Genomic DNA, 14,423 nt, shown 5'->3' with positions numbered 1-14,423 from the left:
GGCATCACCCCCTTTCTACACTGGGGGCCTTTCCTGACACCTACCATCAAGAGCTTCTGTCCTGGCACCACGAGCCTGGGATCCTGCTAGGGATTATGGAGACGGAGCCCTAAGTATGGAAAGCCTGAAGCCAAGAGGGCACACTGCTGCTGGAGAAGGGGGCAAGAGACAAGCCTTGAAAAGCCTTGGGTGCTAAAGTGAGGAATTCGGTTTTAATCCTGTGAGCTACAAGGCACAGCTGAAAGATGTAGAGCAAGGGGGTGACATCAGATTGGGACTTGTGCTGCCGGGCTAAACTGGGGCCAGTCTGGAGGCCAGCACTGGGACCTGGGTGGAGGAGAGCATGGTGGCCTCCGAAGGTTGTGGTCAAAAAGGCGGAAAGTAGATGGAATAGGATGGAGACATGAAGATAGAATTGATGAGGTTGGTGATTGGCGGCATGAAGGAGGCAAGGAGAAGGGAGGGAGGAATCGAGGACAAGTTGTGAAATTCTAGCTTGGGTGGCTGGGGCGGTGGTGAGGTCATCCCCACAGGATTTGGTAGAGGTTCAGACATCATGTTTGGGATTGGGGTCTCAGGAGGTGGCTGCCGTATGGCTGGGCACTCAGAGGAGGTGGCAGGGCTGGAGGTGGAGGTTTGGAGTCACGAACACAGCCTCGGGGGAACCTTGGGACACAGAAACAGAGGCGGGGATTGCTGGGGAGAGAAGAGAGGAGGACCTGGGGTGGGACCCTGAATGGCATGGAAGTGTGAGGAGGGGATGAGAAAGAGGCCTCAACAAGACGCCTGAGCCCGCAAGGCCAGAGAGGAGGGAGGAGGGCCAGGGAGCATTGGTGATGGAGGCCAAAGGAGGAGAGGCTTCTGGGAAGGCATGGACACAGGGTCTCAAGTAGCAGGTGGGGAGGCGGAGGGAGACGAGGATGGAACAGCATCCACGAGTTGGCACAAGTGTGATCTCCTAGGGGTACGGGTCAGGCCCCACACAGGCTCCTTGAACACCCCTGGCCTGGCCTCTTGCAAGCTTTCTTTTCGGAGGCCGAGGAGTCCTGTCCTGGCTGCTCTCCCAGGCCTGTGAACAGAGAGGGAGAGGCGAGGATGAACGCCCTCCAGGCCACAGGAAGCCATTCATTCTTTTTTTTTTTTAATTTTTTTAACATCTTTATTGGCGTATAATTGCTTTACAATGGTGTGTTAGTTTCTGCTTTATAACAAATTGAATCAGTTATACATATACATATATCCCCATATCCCCTCCCTCTTGCATCTCCCTCCCACCCTCCCTATCCCACCCCTCTAGGTGGACACAAAGCACCGAGCTGATCTCCCTGTGCCATGCGGCTGCTTCCCACTAGCTATCTGTTTTTTGTTTGTTTGTTTGTTTTTTGTTTTGTTTTGTTTGTTTGTTTAACATCTTTATTGGGGTATAATTGCTTTACAATGGTGCGTTAGTTTCTGCTTTATACCAAAGTGAATCAGTTATACATATACATATGTTCCCATATCTCTTCCCTCTTGCGTCTCCCTCCCTCCCACCCCACCATCCCACCCCTCCAGGCGGTCACAAAGCACCGAGCTGATCTCCCTGTGCCATGCGGCTGCTTCCCACTAGCTATCTACTAGCTATCTGTTTTACATTTGGTAGTGTGTATATGTCCATGCCACCCTCTCACTTAAGCCATTCGTTCTTTTATCTCGAAGTTGTTACATCTCCCTAGAGCATGTAAGGTGGTTTCCCTGTCTCATGGAGGCGGCTAGACCAAGATGACTGAGACAAGGAGTGGTCATGGCTAGCCCTGGCGTGTCTTCCCTTCCCCTGTGAAAGAAATAGCACTGCCCAGGTGTCCCTCTCTGTCGCCGTGTAACACTGAGAGCAGAGCAGAGAAGGTGGCACAGCTCCAAGGGCCCATTTCCCCTCCTGACTCTTCTTCCAGACAGACAGTGCTTTTGGACTGTGCTGGTGCTGCCCGCACCTGGCGTGGGGCTGGGTACGCAGAGCAGGTGTTGACGAATGATGTATGAATGAGCATGTGGACTTGCACACCATCCCCAGAGACATGGCTATGGGGTCATGACTACTGAGCTTCCCACCCAAGGTGTGCGAGCAGAGGGTCTGGTGTCAAGGCCGTGACCGACCCCGTCACGCACTGTGTCCCCTGCCTTCCAACCAAGAACCAGATCTTAGTTCTGGCCAGCATGCGTTGGTCTTAGGAGGGGCCCCAAATCCCTGTTTGGGTGGCCAGGAAAGGCTTTGCCAAGCCACCTCCTTCAGGCTGGCCAGTGCACTTTGAAGCAAGGCATGCTGGGAGCTCACCTAGGGCAGGTCAGAAGCCTGGATGGGACAGGGCAGGTGAGGGCAGGGAAGCAGATGGACTGAAAAGGTAGCCTTTTGTCAGGGCAGCCAGGTTGCCCAGAGCAATGACTGAGGAGCTCCGGGGAAGCTTAGGATCTACCTGAAGACGACCAAGTAAGCAGGTGAGGGATGCAAGAAGGACTTGGGCTACATTGAGATTCACTGCAGGGCTGTCAGCTGCCGGGACCCAGCAAACAGAGACTAGCCTGGGAAACCTGGAAAGAGCCTGGCAGGAGGTCAGGGTCCAGATAACCAGTGCAAGAAAGGACAAGGAGCAAAGCAGCAACAGAGCTGCAGGGGTGAGGGGGTTGCTGGAGGGAAACCAAGGGTGGAGGAAGCAACGGGAAGAAGCTGGCCCTCCCGCTGAGGATCATGCCTTCCTTCCTTCCACAAAGCTTTATGGAACCCTATCTCAGCCTGGGCTTCTGGAGGGCAGAGGCTGACGAGGCTCAGACGCTATTACTGCGTGGGTTGGGGGGTGATGCCGAGGAGAGTCAGGGCACAGAAGAGGAGCAGAGGGGAGGGAAAGCCGATACGAGGGCGCAGCATTGAGCTGGTCACCACTGAGTGCTACTAATCCAAGTCTGCACCCCAGAAAAGCCTGACAAAGTGTGTCTCAGGACCACCTCTCGGGGTGAGGGGAAAAGGGGGAACAGGTTTATCCACTGGCACCTGACTTTCATGCATTTCTGGGTTTGGCAGGGCAGGCATGGGAGCCAATCAGGGCCCTGCAGCAGCGTCCACAGGAAGTTATGGGGGAAGCGGGGCAGGAGAGACAGGAAAGAAGGGGACAGGAGGTGACATGCTGGCAGCTTGTGCCTGCGTGAGGTTGGTCATGGCCAGAGGGTCTGACCTGGCGCATGAGACGGGTGAGCCAAGCACACATGACGGGCCAGACCCGGGGCGGTGACTGGAGATATAGGAGCAACCAAGGTCAGCGTGGTTCCCACCCCTCTGGGAACAAGCAATGAATCAACCAAGTTAAATTTCATTAAAATGTTGATCGGTGCTGCGAGGAGAAATATGTACAGGGGACTTTGGGAGTGTCAAACAGGAAAATGACTCAGGCTTCCCTGCAGAGGTGACTCTGGAGCTGAGACTTGAAGAATGAGGAAGAGATATGCAGGGCTTAGATGGGGGTACCGACCTGGGTGGGGTCGCCGAGGTTGCTGAAGTCTCCGCCCTCATCAGGGGTCCTGCAGGGCTGGTAGGACCGTGCCGGGGCAGACCCTGGGTGGACGCCGGCCTTGTGGACAGGCAGGGAGTAGGGAAGGGGGGATCTTACAGAGATGCGAATGGAGGTGTGATGCATCCCCCATAGTGTGCCATGAAGCGGGGAACGCCAGCTGAGCTGTCCTGAAAGACAGCCCTGTGGGGACTCAGGAACCGGCCATTCTCCCAGGCCTGGGAAAGGCATGGGCTTCATGTCTCACTGCCGGGCATCCGTTGGCTCAAGAAGACTATGTGTGAAGCATGGGTACATGACCCCTCGGTCAGCACTTAGGAATTTTCTAGCACCTGTCCCATGTCTTTAGATACATATGGGCTGTTCCGAGGTCATCGGTGGCTACAGTGCTGATTGTTAAGTGTGGCGCCGGCCGGCTGGTGGGACATCAGTGGACACCACCTGGGACTCAGTGTACCCCCCAAAAGAATTGCAGTGCACCAGGCCCTGAAGGAGGGCTCGCTGGGTGACCTCTTCTAAACCTCAGAGGGTGGATCCAGCCAATGCTCCCACCGATTAAGGGATTCACTTGTTCATTCAATTTGTTCAGTTGAGCCCCATGCTAGGCACTGTGGATACAGTGTGAACTAAACGGTCAGGATCCCTTCCCTGAGCCTCAGGAGCTTACATTCTAGTGGAGGAAACAGGCAGGCAGTAATCTATGAATGTATGAATAGATGTAAGTATTCCACAAGAGGAGTGTGGCCAGGTGAAAGAGCTTCCCTGGCTGGCAGGCTGGCGCCTGAGCTGAGAGGCCCTGCGCATCGGAAACCAGTGGGGAGTCCTGGAGGAAGGCCCTAGAGACTTGTGGGAGGTGGGAAATGCCTTCCCTGTCCTCCTAGTCATCAGCATTCAGAGAAATCCAGGGAAGGGGTCTGGGTCATTTCTGGCTCCCTGGCGGGTAACAGAAAATGGTACATGAGGGACAGATGAAGGAGGACATAGACTTGGAAAGGTGTCACCCAACATCAGCCATGGCCTTGAGACTGTGCACTCTGGTCTCCCAGCCTCCAGGTAGGCTGGCAGATGTGACGGGAAGATCTGGTGTCTAAGACACCACCATTACCTCACTGTGTCCCACCTTCCTCCCAGCCAGGGAACAGACCTTGGTTCTGGCCTATATGCATTGGACCCAGCCCCTGTTTACAAGGCCAGGAAAGGCTCTGCCCAAGTCTGCTCTCCCAGCCTAGAACAGGGCACTTCAAAGCAAGGCATGCTGGGAGCTCACCTGGGGGGCAGGACAGAGCCCCGGATGGAGTAGGGCAGGCTTGGGGTGGAGGAAACAGATGGCCCCATCCCCAGGGCAGCCAGGTCGCCCAGGGCTGCCACTGCAGGTGCTGTGGAGCTGAAGATGTCACCAGGACCTGCCTGAGGAGAGCCATGAGGACCGGTGAGGGCTATCAATGAATGCTAGGGACCACTGATAGGTCATAAGTAAGGGTACCCATCAAGGACAAGGGCGCAGGGTCCAAACACTGGAGGGAGGCTGGTGAGAGACAGGCAGGCTGGGCCAGACCCCGGCAGACTGGCAGGGGTCAGAGTGACCTCAGGAAGAATGGGGGAACTGAGCAGGGAAACAGAGGCCAGAGCTCAGCCCGTTAGGCTGGAGTAAGGGTTGATCAGGACTCTTGGGGGTACTTTGATGCTCAGTCTTCCAACAAAACTTTACTGAGCCCCTTCTTTTTGCTTGCCTTTGTGCTAATCCCGGAGATACATTAGTGAGTGAAATAAATGTAGTCCCTGCCCTCCTGGAGCTTATATACCAGCAGAGGAGCTAGATATCAAGCAACAACTTATAGATCAAAATTCATGTGTGGTAAGGGCATTGAGGACCAGCACAGGGGCCATGGGAATGTACAACTGGGACCTCACAGCCCGTGGACGGAGGGGGCTCCCTGCCCCCAGCTCCTTGGGCTTGGCTGGGCAGGGCCTCTCTGGGCAGATGCCATCTTCAGGGCCCTGTGGGATGGAGAAAGAGAACCCCCAGAGACAGGAGATGGAGCCGTGGGGCGTCCATCCCCAGGGCCCTGTGGCTATGAAGCAGGGAGGATCCGCCCATCCTTCCTGGAGGACAGAGGCACAGCTTGGAGCCTTCTGGGACTCAGGAATCACCAGTTCTCCAGGCCAGGGAAAGGCATGGCATCATTGCTCACCATCAGGCCATGAGGTTGCTATCAGCTCAGGAAGCTGGCTTGTGAATCACAGGTGTTGGTAGTTGACCCATCCGCTGGCACTCATAAATCTACTAGCACTCGTTTCCCCTCTGTTCAGACGTGTGGGTTGTTAAGGCCATTGGCTGCCAGACTTATGTCCAGGGCCTTTCAAGGGGCACTGTGTTTTCTTAAGTTTGGTGAGGCCAGGGTTCATCAGCGATACTGTCTGTGACTGGCTTTGCCCTCTTAGAAAGTGCCAGGTGCCCCAGCCAGCTGGCTCTGAGGACACGCTTGCTGGGTGTCTCTCCTAAACCAGCAACACCCCATTCATTCAGTCCCCAAATCTCTACCGAGGGCCTGCTGTGAGCCAGACACTATGCTAGGTGGGGGGCAATAGAATAGTGAAAAGACACAGGCTCAGGCCCGGCTCTCATGAGCTTATGGGCCAGTGGGGGGAGAAATCACCCAATACCTAAAATCACAAATAAGATCAGTGCTAGGACTGCAAATACCTGGTGCTGTGAGAGTCATCACCAGGGGAGGCCTGATTTCCCCTGGGGGTTTTGTCTTTGGAAGTGATGTTGGAGCTGAAATCTGAAGGAGAAGCAGGCATTAGCTCAACAAAGAGTTCAGAGAGGAAGAAGTTCCAGGTAGAGAAAAATACCGTGCAAAGGTCCTGAGGTGAGCATGGACTGGAGGGTCTGAAAGAAGCCAGTAGGAAGAGAACCAGGGGAAAACAAAATGGGAGGTAAGCCTGCAGAGGCAGGCAGGGCTAGATGTGCACTTTCCAATTCACTAGCCACCAGCCACATGGGGTTATTTAAATTTAAACTTAAATTAATTAAAATCAATTGGTTAAATTAATTTAAATTACTTAATTTAAAATTAATGAAATCAAAGTATACATTTATTTCCTCAGTTTTACAAGCCACATTTCAAGTTCTACATGTGGCTCGTGGCTACCATATTGGACAGGGCAGGTACAGAACATTTCCATCATTGCAGGAAGTACTATTAGACAGCACCATGTAGATCGTGAATGGCTTAATGAACCCAAAATAAGAATTTTTTATCTGAAGGGCAGAGGGAAAAGTCTCGACATATATTAAGCAGCATTGGGAATCAGGAAAGATTCTAGTTGGAGAAACAACACTTTGGGAAAAGACTGGAAGGTGAATTCCATGGATCCCACCATGAGACGTGGGCAGAGAGCCAGCAGACAGAGCCCTGGAGACAAGTCCTGCCTATGTGGCAAGAGTGAGACTAGGTTTCTTGGGTGGCTTTGGTAGTAGAAGTACAAGGACCTGAAGAGAAGTTGGGGCGAATCAGCATGTTCTTGTAGCCATAGGGCTCCCAAGCCTAGCCAGGTGATGTGAAGTGTATGCTGGGGAGACCCAGGCAGTCATGGTCAGAAGGCAGAGTCAAGTTCAGGTCTCTAGGAATGCAGCGTGGGCTCACGCAGGGCAGGGTGGGTCCAACCGTAAGGCCTGCCTATCAGAATAGGACAGGTGCAGGGGCAGGGCTGGCAGTGGGAGGTGCAGGGAGTTGCATGCACCCTGCCCAGGGTCTTAGGTGGCACGTGTGTGAGTGTCCTAGGGCTGCCACAGCAAATGACCACAAACTAGGGGGCTTAAAATCACAGAAATTTATTCTCTCTCAGTTCTGAAAGCCAGAAATCAGAAGTCAAGGTGTCCACAGAGTTGGTCCCTTTGGAGGGAGCATCTGTTCCAGGCCTCTCTCCTAGCTTCTAGTGTGGCTGGCAATCCTTGGCATCCTTGGCTCGAAGTGGCATCACTTCAGTCTCTGCCTCCCATCACATGGCCTTCTCTGTGTGTAACTGTGTGTCCTCTCTTCTTCTTATAAGGACACTAGTCATTGGATTTGGAGCTCACCCTAATTCAGTATGACTTCATCTTAACTTGATGACTTCCACAAAGACCTAATTTCCAGCGCTTCTGGGTTGGTGGACACACGGAGATGTGGGGAGAGTGGCACGCCCAGAGAAAGAGAGAAAGCATGGAAGCTCCACACCATTTCCCGCATAACTTTCCCTATGTATCTTCTTCATCTAGCTCTTCCTGAGTTCTACGCTCTTATAATAACCAGTAACGTTGAGTGGCTGCACCATTTTACATATCCACCCACAACCTATGAGGCACCCCGTTGCTTTGCATCCTTATCGCCACTTGGTATTATCAACATTGTTTTCTTTTGGCTCTTCTGATAGGTATGCAGTAGTATTAGGGGAATTTTAAACCACTTGGGGAGTGTTGCTAGGGGACCTATGAGGGAAATACGGTGACACAGAGAGTCTGAATAAAAAACAGGCTCATGCCAGGAGCCTTCCACAAGGTTGCACACTCAGGAGAGGGTGTTTGCACACTGATGGCTTTAGGGGCACTCAGCGGGAGTCAGGGAGAAACAGATCTATGCGGAAGTGGACACGCCCACTGAAGACAGAGAAAGTGTGTCCTCCCTAGGCACAGCCCCAGCTACGTTACCCAGGAATTTCTCCAAGGTTGTTTAGTCCCAGTGGCAATAATAAAATACTGTTTTAGGTGGTGGTGAGCGGGGGAGCCTATTTCCAAATAAGGTCACGTTCACAGGTACCCAGGGTTAGGACTTGAACATATTTGGGGAGGGGGTGCCCAACTCATCCCACACTGCACGTGGCTGGTATGGTAGAGTGGTAAAACATCGGGGTTTGAGGTCACAGTGAACTGGGTCCAAGTACTGGCTCAGCCACTCACCAGCTTGGAAGGTGGCTACGCTCATCACCATACCACGAACGCCACTGGCCACTCACCAGCTTGACCAAACTGGGGCTACTGGGAGGGTCGCATAAGGTAATGTAGGTAGTACACTTAGCAATGCTTGGCGTATAAGAAGCATCTATGAAAGACAGTAAAGGACAGTAGTTCTTACTATTTTAACTATAGCAGTCAGCAAGCAGATGCCCTGGGGGATCCCCAACCAAGAGGCAGAGCACATAGATGGGGAATCTGGTGGGGACCATATTTGGGAATCCAAGTAGGCAGGTGCCAACTGGGCCACCAGACACAGGTAGCAAGCTGAGGCTTGCCAGGTTTCACTCTGGGGTATGAGGCTATAGCATCCGACCAGCAGCCAAAGTGCCTGGATACTAAGGGCAGAAATGTGGAGCTGTAGCTAGTTAAGTCATTCTTGCCTTCACTTCTGGCTGTGGAGACGTGGTAAAGCAAATGGTGCCAATTGACCTTATGCAAGCATGGAGGAGAGTAGGACAGCTGGAGCCAGGAGGGTCCTGACAGATTCTTGGAAAGCTGCTTATAGGGATGAAGTAGTGTCCTGGAAGAGCTGTCCTACCTGGTCCAGAGGTTTTTTTTTTTTTTTAAGGTATGGAAAGGTCTTCAGTGAGGCAGAAGGGGCTAACAAATCACCCATAAGACCAATGAATGTGTTGCACAAGTCAGAGGTTTGGTTTGTTCAAGGACATGATTACTGTAAATATGAGAGCAAAGACCTTGGACCTTCTGTGAGCTTCAGTTTCCCTCCATAAATAATACGGGTTGGAATAGATGTTGCTAAAGGTCTCTTGTCCAGCTCTGACAGCCTATGATTTTATGAATCATCCTCAAAGAAAACTTGCACAAGTGGGAAGAGCCTGCCAAGATTGGGCCTTTCATTCTGAGTAATGAACTGAAACAGCAAAGGCTTGACATCTGTTCAGCTCTTTCAAGGGAAGTTGGACAAAATAAGGCCTTTTTCAGGGAAATCGTAACCAACGGTGAAATGTAGTATTTCCTGCCTAAACCAAAAGCAAAGTGGAGAACTCCAGCCTTCCTGAAGCCCAAGGGAGAACACACATCAAAACTTCCTGTGAAGAAGGTCAGGTTGACCAGTTGTCTTGCTGCCGTAGGCACAGGTGCCTTCCAACACCATTAGAACCTGAGAGCAGAAAGGCTGGTGGGGAGATTCTGAAGGTTCTGAAACCATCTGGGGGAAGAAAGAGGGCCTCTGGCCCTGTGGTTGGCTTCCTCGCCACTCCTGGAACACTCGTGGTGGGAAAGACATTGGCTGCAAACACACTGACCCCTCAGTTACTAACACTGTCATCCAACCTGCCATCAAAAGCCGAAGGAAGATTTGCCACCATTGACTTTGAGGTTCTTCCCAAGAATCCACTACAAGCCCCAGAAGCCATTCCCAGAGACCAGTTCCAAATGCATTCTGAACAGTGATGGTGACTCTGGAGTCAGAACAGAGCCTCCCAAAGCAATGTGCTTTGAAGGGGCGGGGCTAGGGGAGGCCAAGTTCTAGAATGATGTCATGCCAACATTATAGAGGATCTTAGAACTTCAGGACTGAAAGGGACCTTCCAGAATGTCCCACCCCAGCTCCCACTCCAATTGGAGTGCTATCCACAGCCTCCAACAGGGGCCCCCTTCACCAGAAGCTCCATGAGAGCAGAACTGGGTCTCTTGCTCACCCGTGTACCCCCAACTGGTGCACAGTAGGTCTTGAGCAAATACACATTAGTCCCTCTGCACCTTCCCCGACAGTTCTCTCTCCTTTTGTTGCTTTCCTTTGTGCACACCCTGAAATGAGAGGGCTCCAGGGAGCTAGGGTGGCAGCAGCTACCTGCTTCTTCTTCCTCTGCCTTCAAAGCTAGGCAAGTTCCAACTCACACACTTAGAAGCTTACAAAAGGAAGGTCCCAGTATGAAACATCCCTTGTAATAGGCCCCTCCTCCCCGACTTTCCCAGGTTCTAAGATTCACCGAATCCTTGGGCTCCTAGTGTCAATAATCAGTCGTGGGGGCTGACATTAGAAGGAGAAACATTGGGGTTATGTGCCAGTGCCCCCCAGCCAGTGCCAGTGCCCCGCAGCCTGGAGCACCTGCAGAGTCATTTAGGAGCTGGGGCTCTACCCATACCAGTCCTCCCTGTCTTGAAGTTTCATTTCAACTTGGTTGCTGGTTCCTATTCTAGGATCAGTGTAGTCAGAGATGTGTTAATAGCTACCACTTAGAAAACAATTTGATTAACATCTGTCTGTCCTACTAGACTCTAAGCCCCAGGAGGGCAGAAACCATGTCTGTTTGGCTCAGCTGCGTATCCCTAGTGCCTAGTGAAGCTCACAAAACAATTAATTGTTTAAATACTCAGTTAATTAATTAAGCTGGACCAAGTCAGTGGATGATTGCCTAGAGACTATTGTTTGGAAGGGGGTTCTCAGAGGCAGCTGCTGCCCTTAGCAAAAGGGTCTTTAGTGCTGGTCTTTAGGACTCAGCCTCTCTTTCTGTCCTGCCCCACCCGAGGAAGGGAAGTGATAACTTGGTTCACATTCTGGTATGTACATATCCACAGGAGCCCGAGGCACAGCCTCTCAGAGGGACACATTATTAGTTAACAAATATTGCAAAGGCTGAGATGGGGCTGTGGAGTAGAGAAACAAAGCAGTGAGTCAGCCACAGTCCCGGCTGCGCTTAGCAACTCACAGGTAAATAGGCAGATATGACACAAAGACACATGGCTGCACATACTGCCATTTCAACTGAGCAGGTTAGGACCTTACCGTGGGACAGTGCAAGCTTCATGGGAGTTTAGAATTGGAGGATATCAGGGAGGGCTTCTTGGAAGACATAGCATATGCAAAGGGGTATGGAAGGCGGTGAGAGTTAGACAGCAGGAAGAGACATTCTCAACAGGGCACCGTGTGTGCAAAGCGTGGAGGTCAAGAAGGGAATGCGGTAAACAGGAAGCAGCTTAGTGGGGCCTTGTGCACGAGGAGAACAGTGAGGAAAGCCTGCAAAGATGGGAGTGAGAGATTGTAGATTTTTAGTCAGAAAAAGCTCAGACCAGAGATACAGACCTTTAATCATTCCCCTTGTTAAAATTGTGACGGGCATCCCTAGCCTTCCCCAGTCCCTTCCCTTCCTCCTCTGCTCTGTTCTCTTGCCTCCCCTCTCGTATTAAAGAGGGCTCTGAAGTTGCCTGTTTAGTTTCTTCCCCACCCTTTCCCTCCAAAGAGAGTATTATTTTTGCCCCACTGGTTTTTGGGGCTTTGAGGATATATAGAATATCCAAAGTGGCGTGAAGCGTGCAAGAAGTAGATAGGAGAGGAAACTAGATATAAATAAGGGTTGCTGTGGATTCTGCGTCCTCTTCATGACCTTTGATAGTCACAAAGAAAGAACACCAGCTATTTTTAAATGTTTGAAGATTGCTGAACAGTATTTGAAAGGCACCATTTTGAGAATGGACCGCATGGGTTACAGCTGCAATAGGGTTCCATTCTCTGCATGTTGATACCACTGTCCTTTTCCTCAAGGCCATGAGCTCTTGGAGAACAGGGGTTAGGTCTAATTCATTATTGTCTCCCAGCACCCTGGGCATGGCCTGGCCCAGAGGAAGGGTTAGTAAATATTGAAACTAAGGAGTGATGAAGTGATGAAGGGCTCAGGCAACAGACTCCACTTCACTCCCTCGTCTCTCCTCCCTTCAAGAAGGGGTGCTCTGTCCCCTGCTAGCCTTAGGCTTTGCTCATAGTCTGTCTGTCTCTCGTTGCAGAAGGCAGATCTGGCTGTGGCCCCCCTGACCATCACCCACGTCCGCGAGAAGGCCATCGACTTCTCCAAGCCCTTCATGACCCTCGGTGTGAGCATCCTCTATCGCAAGCCCAATGGCACCAACCCCAGTGTCTTCTCCTTCCTCAACCCCTTGTCCCCAGACATCTGGATGTACGTGCTCCTCGCCTACCTGGGTGTCAGCTGTGTCCTCTTTGTCATCGCCAGGTAAGGGCAATGCCTTGACCAGAGGTCTGGCCCAGGGTTAGAGGCTCAGGGAGCCAGGCAGGTCCCCCCATCCTCAGCAATTTGCACAGAAGGCCCAGGTTCAGGCCACTGCTGTACCTGCTCTCCTGCCTCCCTCCGTGAGGCTCAGATCCTTTCATATCGCTCAGGGACCACTCCATGGCCTCTGAGCTTGAATCCCCCAGTCTTCACCCTGGTCTGTGTCCATGACTCTGAGAGGCAGCAGTTGTATCCCAGGTCCTATGAGCAGGAGAGGTTAAGTCACTGCCCAAGGCTGCACCACCTGGGCCAGGCACCCAGTACAGCAGACCCAGGCGCATTGGGTGGCCCAGCAGGTAGCTTGAAACTTGGCAAACAGACTGTGTCCATCCAGTCCACAACAGCAGGGGGAACAATGCCACATAAAGTCACACGCATGCACACATGCAGAAACTTGGCACACGCACCTACCCGCCTCTAACACGTACTAGCAATACCCTTGCATATTTAGTTGTTCACATGAAGTAGACACAGCACATCCTTACTGGTGGGTGGTAGGGAGAGGTCACTAGGAAACAGGTTTAGCTCAGTGTTTACTGAGTGCTGGCTGTGTGCCAAGCACCCTGCCCTGTCCTTTACAGCCAGTTATCTTATTTAATTCTCACAGCCTCCCATGAAGGGGAGACATCTGGACTCAGTACACGCCAAGGCCATCCTAGCAATAAGGGACACATCCGGCAAGTGAACTCAGGTCACCAAGTGTTTTATCTGCAACCCACATCTCTGGCCACCTGGACATTCGTGTTCTGTTCCCGCCCCAAGTTGGTGGCTCCTGGGCCCTCTGCCTCCTCCCTCCAGGCTCCAGCCCCAGCCCCTGCCCCTGCCCTGGTTCTTTTTTCTCTAAATTCTAACACGGTGTGAAGCGAGACTTCTCCGGAGAAGCAGTTTGAGATCCAAGGACTTGGTGTTTCGGCCTTTTTCTCTCCTGAGTCTTCTTTGAAAGCCTTCCCCCAACCCTGCTTCTTTTCACTCCCTCCTCCCACACAGAGACAGACCAAAGGGAAGGATGTGAGAGAGGAAATTGTCCTGCCTCCGAAGCTCTTTGCTGCCGGCAGGCCTGATGCTGCCTGCCTGCTCGCCCAGACTGCCACAGAGAGACCTTCATTATGCCTCTTGTCTCTAATGGTCTAACAAGCCTTTGAAAGCCAGGAGCCATTCTCCAGAGCTCTCACCATAATTTTAGCAGCTCCAGCCGGCCACTTGGCTCCCACCCCCTTGCAAACAGCTGGAGTTTTTCCAGCATCAGCGTTGCTCATTTGATGTGCCTCCCATCCCCCTCTAATTCCTGGCTTTTCATCAGCTGCTGGCAGCCCAACCTCCTTCCCACCCACTACCTCCTGGCCAGGCAGGTAGGAGCCCCCCTCTCAAGGATAGGCTAGGAAGACTTTCTGGAAGAGATGGGATTTCTGGAGCTGCTGGAATGACACAGGATGCCGGAGAGAGCGGAGAGGGACAAGGGTCTCGGCCACAGAGCCATGAACAGCATCGTAGGACAATTGTCACACAGGGTAACACTCTGACAACACAATTCACACCCAACTGGATTCACACCCAACACAATTCACACCCAATTCACAACAACACTTACACACCCTGTAAGGATTTGCTGTCAAATCCTTACAGCAGTCCTGTGAGGTCGGTACGATTATCTCCACTCTACAAAAGCAGAAACTGAGGCTCACAGGGGTTAAGTCTTTGCCCAAAGTCAGAAAGCCTTTCCGTGGAGTGTTAGGCTTCAAACCAAGACTTGCCCGACTTTAAATCAGGGGTGGCACACAGAGGAAGCATGAGGGAGTGAAGCAGGCTGGGTGGTAGGCGGCAGGGAGTAGTGGGAACTGAGGCAAACTTGAGCACACACGTGGA

The 14,423-nt window shown here is 52.2% G+C and overlaps 1 protein-coding gene across 2 annotated transcripts in view; it reads left to right on the top strand.

Annotated features, from left to right (window-relative positions):
- Positions 1-14,423, top strand: part of GRIK3 (glutamate ionotropic receptor kainate type subunit 3) — a 231,446-nt gene that overhangs the window by 195,332 nt on the left and 21,691 nt on the right. For both annotated transcript variants that reach the window (XM_032639887.1, XM_032639895.1), the window contains exon 11: positions 12,280-12,503. In XM_032639887.1, the coding sequence (XP_032495778.1) occupies positions 12,280-12,503 (224 nt within the window). The remainder of the gene's footprint in view (positions 1-12,279; positions 12,504-14,423) is intronic.

This window comes from Phocoena sinus, chromosome 1, assembly GCF_008692025.1.
Source record: "Phocoena sinus isolate mPhoSin1 chromosome 1, mPhoSin1.pri, whole genome shotgun sequence".
NCBI classification, from domain to species: domain Eukaryota; kingdom Metazoa; phylum Chordata; class Mammalia; order Artiodactyla; family Phocoenidae; genus Phocoena; species Phocoena sinus.
Note: the sequence above shows the minus strand (reverse complement) of the source record. Positions and strands in the feature narration are given on the sequence as shown.